At 41.3% G+C, this 12,123-nt stretch overlaps 1 protein-coding gene across 1 annotated transcript in view; it reads left to right on the top strand.

Annotated features, from left to right (window-relative positions):
* The first annotated feature begins 278 nt into the window (after positions 1-278).
* Positions 279-12,123, top strand: part of LOC122019546 — a 34,954-nt gene continuing 23,109 nt past the window's right edge. The window contains exon 1 of the mRNA XM_042577002.1: positions 279-714. Within this exon, the coding sequence (XP_042432936.1) occupies positions 279-714 (436 nt within the window). The remainder of the gene's footprint in view (positions 715-12,123) is intronic.

Raw genomic sequence — 12,123 nt, 5'->3', positions numbered from 1 at the left:
TCTCTTCACAGTTTATTAGTATTGAAAAAATATTGAATTTGGCAAAATTTGAAATAATATTTTTTAATAATATTTTAATATTATTTATTATTTTTTTTCCCAAAATTCGTGAATTTCTATTTCTATCCTCATACCGCACTACTAATCCAGAATTAAGTCCTGGGACAAGTTTTTTGTTCATTTTTGTGCTAGGTTTTTAAATGGCCTATGAAGATGGAGACAATACCGCAAGCCTACCACTCTTGTCCAGCGAAAATTTTAGTTACTGGAAAGACCAGATGGAGCACCAACTAAAAATACAGGAGGAGATATGGACCATAGTCCAGATCGGACTCATTTCCCCCATCGAAGACGGAGTACCCATCACCTGTGACAAGTGGGATGCACAAATGATAAGAAATTTCGAGACAAATGCAAAAGCAACCTGTATTCTCCTATGCGGGCTGACAAATTCAGACCTTGATCGAGTTGGAAGGTTCAACACTGCTAAGGAGCTTTGGGAGAAACTGCTCAAGCTTCATGAGACTCCTTCAGAAGTTGAACAAGACTGCGAACTCGAAAACGAATCTCCAAAGTCAACCTCCGAACCAGACTCAGAAGAAACAGACCAGACCAATTTCATAACATTAATGGCCAGAGAGGAAATTGTTGAATCTGAATCTGAACTCGAGGTGGCAACAGTCAAGGGGGAGTATCCTGTCATGAATCTGAGAGGTAAGATTGTAAATTCAAAATGCAAATGTCACATAATTTGTTTTAAGTGTAGGGAGAGAGGGCACTATAGAAACGAGTGTCCTACTCATAAGACTCGGCCGGTACAATCGAAGGAGAAGGAGAAAACGATCAAAAGAGGGAAGGAACAAATTAAATGCTCTAAATGCAAACAAATGGATCACAGCAAAAGACACAATAATCCAGAGGGAGAAATCAAGGTAAATAAATTTACATTGTATGAAAATCCAGTTTTTACAACACATGATTGCAGTAGTTCAACTAATCCTGCTTGTTCTAGTATAAATTTTTCTTCAAAATTAGATACGCATGCTAATAATACCATGATTAAATTTGATTCATATCTAAACAAGAATAACTCAAAATTATTAAGCAAAAATAAGAAATTAACTTTAAGAAAATTAGGAATACAAAATAATATTTTAAAAGATAAAATTGATAAATTAGAGAAGATTGTTAATAATTTAGTCAAATCTCGAAATCTAGACTTGGGTTATAAGTCTAAAGTAAAACTTAAACACTACATACCAAGCAATAATCAAGTACCTTTTATTTACTAAACATAATCTAAATATAACCTAAATCTAATTCATGAATAAATAAATAATTATCTTATCAAATAAAAATTAGAAGGAGGATCCAGAATAGCTGGCACCCCCAACTTAACTACCTGACTTGGTAACCCAACTTAATCTACCCGAAATGGGTAAACAAGAGTAGACTATCCGGCAGGGTAATTAAGGTTAGATAAAATGGGCTAAGTTTAACTTGACCCACGGTACTGGTGAAGTTTTTGGATGATAGTACGTTAGGGAAGCTTGGGCATCGCATGTCTAGGAAGATATGGCTTCGACCTGGTGCATTTGGCCAAGTGGAACTGACCGAAGCTACCCTTAAATGGATCCTAACTAGTTAGACCAAGGTTTAGTATTAAGTTCAATGGGTAGGACTATTTGGAAAACCTCGAAGGCATGGTTACTTTAATGAGTTCCTTGTGACTCACCATAGCCCAGAAGTTTATCCAAAGAATGCCTACTTGTTGAACCCAAAGTTAAATCCGAATCTAACACAAAAGTTAAACTAAACCCTTTAATTGAACCATAATTCATCTCACAAAAATTATAGGATTCCCTGATTGAAAATTTAGATCGGGTGAGATAACTAAGGAATAGAAATTCATAATTAAAATTAATTCTAATTCAAAATTAAATTCATAATTATAATTAACTCAAATTCAAATTAAATTCATAATTAATATTATTTATTTTTTTAAAAAAAAACTTAATTATTTTAAAAATTCTTTCAAAATCATTTTAAAAATCTTTTAAAACTTCATTTCAAAATTATTTGAAAAATCTTTCAAAATCATTTTAAAAATCTTTTAAAACTTCATTTCAAAATTATTTGAAAAATCTTTCAAAATCATTTTAAAAATCTTTCAAAATCATTTTAAAAATTCTTTCAAAATCATTTTAAAAATCTTTTAAAACTTCATTTCAAAATTATTTGAAAAATATTTTAAAATCATTTTCAAAATTATTTTAAAAATCTTTTAAACTTAATTTCAAAATTATTTTAAAAATCTTTTAAAACTTCATTTCAAAATTATTTGAAAAATATTTTAAAATCATTTTCAAAATTATTTTAAAAATCTTTTAAACTTAATTTCAAAATTATTTTAAAAATCTTTTAAAACTTCATTTCAAAATTATTTGAAAAATCTTTCAAAATCTTTTCAAAATTATTTTCAAAAATCATTTAAAAAATTATTTCAAAAATACTTTTAAAAATCATTTCAAAAATCCTTTTAAAATTCATTTCAAAATTCTTTTAAAAAACCCATTTCAAAATTATTTCAAAAATCATTTTAAAAAACATTTCAAAATTCTTTGAAAAATACTTGAAAAACTAGTTTCAAAATCCTTTGAAAAATACTTGAAAAACTAGTTTCAAAATTCTTTGAAAAATATTTGAAAAACTAGTTTCAAAATCCTTTGAAAAATACTTGAAAAACTAGTTTCAAAATTCTTTGAAAAATACTTGAAAAACTTATTTAAAAAATCCTTTGAAAAATACTTGAAAAACTAGTTTCAAAATCCTCTGAAAAATACTTGGAAAACTTATTCAAAATCCTTTGAAAAATATTTGGAAAACCTATTCAAAAATCTTTGAAAAATCTTCGGAAAACTAATTTCAAAATCCTTTGAAAAATACTTGAAAAACTAACTTGAAAATCTTGCTCCCCTAAATTTACGAGACTTACAAGTGTTAGGACCAAAAGTAGCTAGAGGGGGGGGGTGAATAGCTCGTCGCGCTTCGCTCGGTGCTCGGCGTTGCTTGTTCCTTCAAAGATGTGCAGCGGAAAATACAGAAACAAACACACAACGCTAACACGGTTGGTTTTACTTGGTATCCACCTCACAAGAGGTGACTAATCCAAGGATCCACACCAACACACACACCCTCCACTAAATAAAACTCTCCTTTGTGGTAACTACGAAGGGCGGAGAAGCCCTACAATACTCAATACAAGAAGAGAGGGAAAGGATACAAGAAATACAAGCTTACAAGCTTACAATGAGTACAAAACCCTAACCCTAGCTTTTCTTCTTGGCTTTGATCCGCCTCTTGACTTGGAGAGCTTCCAAGATCCTTCAAGAACTGGCGATCTGAGCTTTGTGAGCGCTGTGGAGGAGTTGGCGAGAGCTCTGGAGTGAATCGGAGAAGTACTTTTTGCAGCCATCGAACGCCTGCAGCTATAAACGACGCCAACGGTCGGATCCCGATCGATTCGAATGTTCCCAATCGATCGGGGAGGCTTTGGATCGATCCACGGATCGATCCAGAGCGCCTCTGTGCTCTGGAAACGCGCCTGGATCGATGTAACGACCCGCCTTCTACTACTAGGCTATAAGGCGAATCGCTACAGTTTAGTGCTAAACTATACTGTGCGGAAAACTGGGTAAAATAAAAATTTTACTAAACTATTGTAGCTGCCTCTGCTAAACTCCGTGAGGGTGAGACTTCATATCCCACTACCTTATAAATGTTCATAGCTATACTAAGGAGGTGGAACTAGGGTTTGGATCGGTCCCTTGAACGATCCACTGACCCCCCACGCTAACACTGGCTGGATCGGTCTGGGGACCGATCCAGTAGAGGCTGGATCGGTCGGCAGACCGATCCAGGCACCCGAAATTCTCCTGGAGGCTACTGTATCGTGCTGGATCGGTCGGCTGACCGATCCAGGAGGATACAGTATGCTACTGTATCTCGCTGGATCGGTCGGCTGACCGATCCAGTGGCACAATTCAGCCTCTGATCGGTCTGTAGACCGATCAGAGGTCTGATTTCGAGTCTGCACTCTGATTTCCAGCAACTGGGTTGTACCAACTCCACATACCAACTAATTAATGCATCAGGAACTATTCTAACCACATGTACTAACATTCTAACGGCATAAACTAGTAATCTAACTTAACATGAGACATAGTTTAGGAATTTCATGGCAACACGCAACTAAAAGTGCCTAGAACATGGAAACCAAAACCAATAAATAAAACGCTAAAGTAAATGCTAAGGAGTCCAATGCTCAATTTGCTACGTCCCCTAAGGACCTTTGATTCCAGTTCCATGCACACACATCCTCATCTGCATTGACCTCCAGCCTCCGCTACTGGTCCACTTTTCCTTTACCTTTATCTGCAGTATAAGAAAAGTAAGCTTTCGCTTAGTAAGAAACCATCTACCTCACAAAATCATGCATTCGATGCAATATGCTTTTAAATCATGCTATTTGAAAATATGCACTGAACTTGCTAAGACATGGAGTACTGAGGTCATAAAGCATAACATACAAGCATGGCATATGATCATACAAGCATAACGGTTAAGTCTAATCATGGCATACTAGTATCTAAGCATGATAACATGAACTAAACATAAGCTAAACTAACGGAAACTAAATCTGTAACTGGAAACAAACTCAACTAGCATAACTGATTTTGAGTTTTGAAATCTAATACATAATAAGTGAAAATAATAAACATACTGTTGGGCCCGGCAACCGTACTTTGCTGTGCGCGCATCCCTAACTAGACCCGGGTTTGCAAGTCCCGAATTTAGTAGGGTCTACTAGGTTATCTAAACCTAGCGACTAGGTTATCTGAACCTTACTAGGATATCTGATCCAGTACAGTGCCACTGAAAATAAAATACTGATATCTATAGCTAACTGATATAACATGCTGTTTCTAGGTTATCTGAACCTAGAGCTAGGTTATCTGAACCTAGAGGCGACTGTGGGAGCCCACCCATTGAATATCTGATCCATATAAGATATAATAAGCTGAACTAAACTAAGGTACTGTTTTAAGTGCTCCTAATGCACTTAACTGAGCTATTAAACATAACTGAAGTGGTATTTAGCTACACCAACAATTTACCGAACACTTGGCGTGCTTCAACTCTCTCCTCTAATCGGGAGATCACCTCTAGGCACCCGACAACGTCTAGAATCTCCAACTAAAGGAGAACAACGCGTCCGGCCCGTCTAGAGGTGTTCAACTAGATCCCTACATCCTCGAGGAGGGTTTAAACACACCCTACGTGCCGAAAAACCTGCATATAGCTAAAACCAATGCGTAGAAAACCAAACGGAGCTATTATACCGCAGGTGAGGGGTCTCTTACCTCTTGATCGTAATTTCTTACGATTCTAATCGCTAGGAATTTCGGTGGAGACGACTTCTCGACGTTTCGCTCGCGTCCACGTGCTCTACTCGCGGAGGGGAACGTCCTTGTGTTGAAATCGTCGCCGGAAAGTGATCTTGGGACCCTAGGAGAAGAACCCTAGGTTCTCCTTGGTGTGGCGCCGAAAGAAGGAGAGGAGGGAGAGGAGTCGGCGTTGAGGGTTTGGAGAGGGAGAAGGTTGTCGAACCAAGCAAAAATAAACCAAACCCACTTAAACCTTCTATTTATATTAAGTGGCTAATTCGGCTAAACCCAACTTAAATATAATCGTTCCCCTCCTCTTTCAGCACAGCCCTGCTGGGTCAACTGGTTATGACATTGTCCCTCTAAATATATTTCTTTTTGCTACTTCCGCTACTCGGAAAATTCCGGAAAAATATCTAAAAATTCCAGAAAAATCCTAGAATATTTCTAAAATAAATTTGGGAATTTTTTTCGGGCTTTACAATCCCCCATACCTTATAAAAAGTTCGTCCCCGAACTTAAAACAATTCTGGGTACTTCTGTCTCATGCTGGCCTCTGTCTCCCAAGTCGCCTCTGCTGCTGTGTGATTTTGCCAGCTGACTTTAACTAATGGTACTTCCTTGTTCCGTAATTTCTTTACTGCTCGGTCTATTATCTGAATAGGCCGACTGTCATAGCTAAGATCATCACGGACCTGTACCAACTGGGGCTCAATCACCTGGGTGGCGTCTGGAATATGCTTCTTCAGCATGGAGACATGGAATACGTTGTGGACCGCTGACATCTCCCGAGGTAGCTCTAGCTCATATGCTACCTTGCCCACTCTCTTCGTGATAAGGTATGGTCCCACATATCTGGGAGCTAGCTTGCCCTTCTTCCCGAAACGCATGACTCCCTTCATGGGAGCTACTCTGAGGAAAACTGTATCCCCAACTGAGAACTCTAGGGGTCTGCGTCGTGTATCAGCATAGCTCTTCTGACGGCTCTGTGCTGTCTCTATCCTCTGGCGAATCTGCTGTATGGCTGCTGTGGTAGCTGCTACTAGATCTGTCTGAAGTTCTAGTTCCTTCTGTTCACCACTCTCATACCAGCAGATTGGTGATCTGCACCTCCGCCCATAGAGTGCCTCATAAGGTGCCATGCCGATAGTGGCCTGATAACTGTTGTTGTATGCAAATTCTGCTAGACTCAGATATTTGCACCAACCTCCGAAATCTAGGGCACAAGCTCGGAGCATATCTTCGAGTACCGATTTACTCGCTCCGTCCGACCATCTGTCTGAGGATGGAAAGCCGTGCTGAATTTTAACTGGTGCCCATGTTGACCGAACACACTTCCGAAGTGTGATGTAAATCATTGTCTCTATCTGATATAATGGTTCGTGGGACTCCATGCAATCTGACAATCTCCTGGAGATACAACTGAGCTAGCTTCTCCATGGAGTAGGATATCTTGATAGCTAGAAAGTGGGCTGATTTAGTCAACCTGTCAACTATTACCCAGATGGCATCAAAACCATTTGTGGTTCTGGGTAGCCCCACTATGAAGTCCATCGAGATATCCTCCCACTTCCATTCTGGAATCTGTATAGGCTGCAGAACTCCTCCTGGCCTTGACCCTCTGACAGGTGAGGCGGATGCTAACATATCTGGCGATGTCTCGCTTCATCCCGGGCCACCAAAAACGCTTCTTCGGTCTTGATACATTTTGGTGGAGCCTGGATGCATCGCATAGGGAGTCCTGTGAGCCTCATCTAAAATCTGTCTCGTAGCTCCTCCCGATCCGGAACATGAGTCTGCCGCCAAAATACAACACCCGCCGGACACTCAATTCTCCACTTTCGATTCGCTAGCCCTTGCTTGATTTTTCGAATTTCAGGATCCCGATCCGAGCCGATGAATATCACCAAGCAAGGTAGACTCTAAGGTCATAGTAGAGAGCTGTCCCACGATGAGCTCGAGACCAAATCCACGATCTCCTTCTGTAGGGGCGATGGCTGTAAGAGACAATAAGGTAGCACTGGATTTCGCTAAGTGCATCTGCTACCTTATTGGCTTTCCTGGATGGTAGAGGATGTCTATATCGTAGTCCTTGACCAGCTCAAGCCATCTGTGTCGCATATTCAGATCCTTCTGAGTGAAGAAGTACTTCAGACTCTGATGATCTGTATATACTCTACACTGGGTTCCATACAAATAATGTCTCCAAATCTTGAGAGCGAACACTATTGCTGCAAGCTCAAGGTCATGAGTAGGGTAATTCTTCTCATAATCCTTGAGTTGTCTGGAGGCATAGGCAATCACCTTGCCGTTTTGCATCAAGACTGCTCCTAGTCCCAACTTAGAGGCACACTATAGATGTCAAAGCTGCTGGTGTCGTCTGGTAGAGCCAAAATAGGAGCACTGGTCAATCTCCTTTTTAGCTCACTGAAGCTGTTCTCACACTGAGAATTTCCTGTTCTTTCCGGTAAGAGCTGTCAGTGGGGAGGCTACCTGAGAAATCCTCTACAAACTTCCAGTAATATCCTGCTAATCCCGAAAGCTCCCGATTTCACTGGCGTTCTTGGCGCTTCCATTACTTAATGCTTCTATCTTGCTGGGATCCACCATAATACCATCCTTTGAGATGATGTGACCGAGAAAGGACACCGATCTAGCCAAAATTCGCATTTCGTGAACTTGGCGTAAAGTCGGTTCTGAAGTGTCTGCAATACTAGTTTCAGTGCTCTGCATGTTCTTCCCGAGTTCTGAGTAGATAAGAATGTCATCGATAAACACAATAACAAACTTATCTAAATACTCCCGAATACTGCTCATGAGATCCATGAATGTAGTGGAGCATTGGTCACGCTAAAGGGCATGACCACGAACTCGTAGTGTCCGTATCCGTTACGAATCGTCTTTGGTATATCCCTTCTTTAACCTTTACCGATGATAACCTGATCCGAGATCTACCTTAGAGAACACCGATGCCCCTTCAACTGATCGAATAGGTCATCTATTCGGGAAGAGGATACCTTTTTGATTGTGACCTGGTTCGGTGATCTGTAGTCTATGCACAATCGCATGCTTCCATCCTTCTTCTTCACGAACAACACAGCGCTCCCATGGTGAGTGACTCATGAAACCCTTGTCAAGCCTCAGATTTGCTCCAAGTTCCTTGATTCTGCTGAGCCATGCGGTATGGTGCCTTGAAATTGGATTTGTGCCGGAATAAGCTCTATCTCAAATTCAATCTCCTGTCTGGTGCTAAGCCCGGTAGCTCTTCAAGACTGCTGGTAGTCACAAACGACTCGGACCTCTGCTTTGTTGGTCCCCGCCCCGATCGGTGTCCGACTCGTGTGCTAGGAATCCGTGCATCTGAATCCAGAATGCCTTCATTTGAGAGAAACCTCTTGGCCTTTCTCCTTGGTTCCCCGACGAATTCGAACCGCTTCAGGTTGGAACGTGACTTTCTGTTTGCACTCGATAGAGGCACCGTATTTGACCAAAAAGTCCATTCCGAAGATAATGTCATAGTCGGTCATTTCTAGCACTATCGGATCGCAAAAGAGCTCCTCTGCGCTATAATGACCCAAGACCGCCTGAGCCGTGTGACGCCATGATCTCTCCAAGGTAGCGTCGTCAAAAGCCGATGAGTATCTCCGAGGTACCTCTAATTTTCGGAGAACATACTGGCTATATATGAATGGGTTGCCCCAGTATCAAATAGAACAGTAGCACTATACTGAAAAATGCTAATCTGACCTGTGACAACCGTCGAGGCATTGGCTACGTCCTCTCTGGTGAGTGCGTAGATCCTCGCATTCGCTAAAGCTGGAGGGGCTTCTAATCTGCCCTGGCTGATAAGTGGACCTTCTAGAGCGGCCTGCATCTGATGTAACTGAGCTGACTGGCCTGCATACGGAATCTGCTGTGGCTGAGGAAGACCGGTCTTGTTCGGGCACTGCTTGGCCATGTGTCCTTCTTGTCCACATTCAAAGCATCCTCGTGTGCCCTTACGACAAACTCCAAGATGGAATTTCCCACAAGTAGCACACTTTGGATATCTGGGCTGCTTGCTGGCTGGTCCTCCTTTTGGGTAACCTCCTGATTTGCGCTTGTTGCTGGAGTTCCCTTTCCGGTTAGAGCCGTGAGAGCTATGGCCCTGCTGTTTCCGAGTGCATGAGCCTCCTTGACCTTTAGCTTCTGTGAGGACTTGCTCCTGCTGCTGATTAGCCCTGAGGGTGGCTATCTCCTGCTGCTGCTGTAACTGAGCCACTAATGCTGTAAGATCTGGAGGAGGCACTGAACTGCCTGCCTCTTGCTGGGGCTCACTGGCTAGTGCCCTTCTAGATGGGCGTCCTCGTGCCATTTCTAATGACATAAGGAACATATGTATAACTAATACTATCACGGTTATATAGTTTCTGATATCATGTTTAACCTATCACATACTAACGAGCAATAAGCATATAACATGAACTGTAACTATAAGCAAGAAGCATATACCATGAATTGTCACTATAAACAAGAACAATAAAGAGAGTAGAGGTATTCTTACTTGGAAGCTGCAGGTGCAATGCTGATGTGTGTGTAGGAAGTATGGAACACTGCTCTGATACCACTCTGTAACGACCCGCCTTCTACTACTAGGCTATAAGGCGAATCGCTACAGTTTAGTGCTAAACTATACTGTGCGGAAAACTGGGTAAAATAAAAATTTTACTAAACTATTGTAGCTGCCTCTGCTAAACTCCGTGAGGGTGAGACTTCATATCCCACTACCTTATAAATGTTCATAGCTATACTAAGGAGGTGGAACTAGGGTTTGGATCGGTCCCTTGAACGATCCACTGACCCCCCACGCTAACACTGGCTGGATCGGTCTGGGGACCGATCCAGTAGAGGCTGGATCGGTCGGCAGACCTGGATCGGTCGGCTGACCGATCCAGGAGGATACAGTATGCTACTGTATCTCGCTGGATCGGTCGGCTGACCGATCCAGTGGCACAATTCAGCCTCTGATCGGTCTGTAGACCGATCAGAGGTCTGATTTCGAGTCTGCACTCTGATTTCCAGCAACTGGGTTGTACCAACTCCACATACCAACTAATTAATGCATCAGGAACTATTCTAACCACATGTACTAACATTCTAACGGCATAAACTAGTAATCTAACTTAACATGAGACATAGTTTAGGAATTTCATGGCAACACGCAACTAAAAGTGCCTAGAACATGGAAACCAAAACCAATAAATAAAACGCTAAAGTAAATGCTAAGGAGTCCAATGCTCAATTTGCTACGTCCCCTAAGGACCTTTGATTCCAGTTCCATGCACACACATCCTCATCTCCGCATTGACCTCCAGCCTCCGCTACTGGTCCACTTTTCCTTTACCTTTATCTACAGTATAAGAAAAGTAGTATCTGTAAGCTTTCGCTTAGTAAGAAACCATCTACCTCACAAAATCATGCATTCGATGCAATATGCTTTTAAATCATGCTATTTGAAAATATGCACTGAACTTGCTAAGACATGGAGTACTGAGGTCATAAAGCATAACATACAAGCATGGCATATGATCATACAAGCATAACGGTTAAGTCTAATCATGGCATACTAGTATCTAAGCATGATAACATGAACTAAACATAAGCTAAACTAACGGAAACTAAATCTGTAACTGGAAACAAACTCAACTAGCATAACTGATTTTGAGTTTTGAAATCTAATACATAATAAGTGAAAATAATAAACATACTGTTGGGCCCGGCAACTGTACTTGCTGTGCGCGCATCCCTAACTAGACCCGGGTTTGCAAGTCCCGAATTTAGTAGGGTCTACTAGGTTATCTAAACCTAGCGACTAGGTTATCTGAACCTTACTAGGATATCTGATCCAGTACAGTGCCACTGAAAATAAAATACTGATATCTATAGCTAACTGATATAACATGCTGTTTCTAGGTTATCTGAACCTAGAGCTAGGTTATCTGAACCTAGAGGCGACTGTGGGAGCCCACCCATTGAATATCTGATCCATATAAGATATAATAAGCTGAACTAAACTAAGGTACTGTTTTAAGTGCTCCTAATGCACTTAACTGAGCTATTAAACATAACTGAAGTGGTATTTAGCTACACCAACAATTTACCGAACACTTGGCGTGCTTCAACTCTCTCCTCTAATCGGGAGATCACCTCTAGGCACCCGACAACGTCTAGAATCTCCAACTAAAGGAGAACAACGCGTCCGGCCCGTCTAGAGGTGTTCAACTAGATCCCTACATCCTCGAGGAGGGTTTAAACACACCCTACGTGCCGAAAAACCTGCATATAGCTAAAACCAATGCGTAGAAAACCAAACGGAGCTATTATACCGCAGGTGAGGGGTCTCTTACCTCTTGATCGTAATTTCTTACGATTCTAATCGCTAGGAATTCCGGTGGAGACGACTTCTCGACGTTTCGCTCGCGTCCACGTGCTCTACTCGCGGAGGGGAACGTCCTTGTGTTGAAATCGTCGCCGGAAAGTGATCTTGGGACCCTAGGAGAAGAACCCTAGGTTCTCCTTGGTGTGGCGCCGAAAGAAGGAGAGGAGGGAGAGGAGTCGGCGTTGAGGGTTTGGAGAGGGAGAAGGTTGTCGAACCAAGCAAAAATAAACCAAACCCACTTAAACCTTCTATTTATAT

This window comes from Zingiber officinale, chromosome 9A (genome assembly GCF_018446385.1).
Source record: "Zingiber officinale cultivar Zhangliang chromosome 9A, Zo_v1.1, whole genome shotgun sequence".
Classification (NCBI taxonomy): domain Eukaryota; kingdom Viridiplantae; phylum Streptophyta; class Magnoliopsida; order Zingiberales; family Zingiberaceae; genus Zingiber; species Zingiber officinale.
This window is presented reverse-complemented; position numbering and strand designations above follow the sequence as displayed.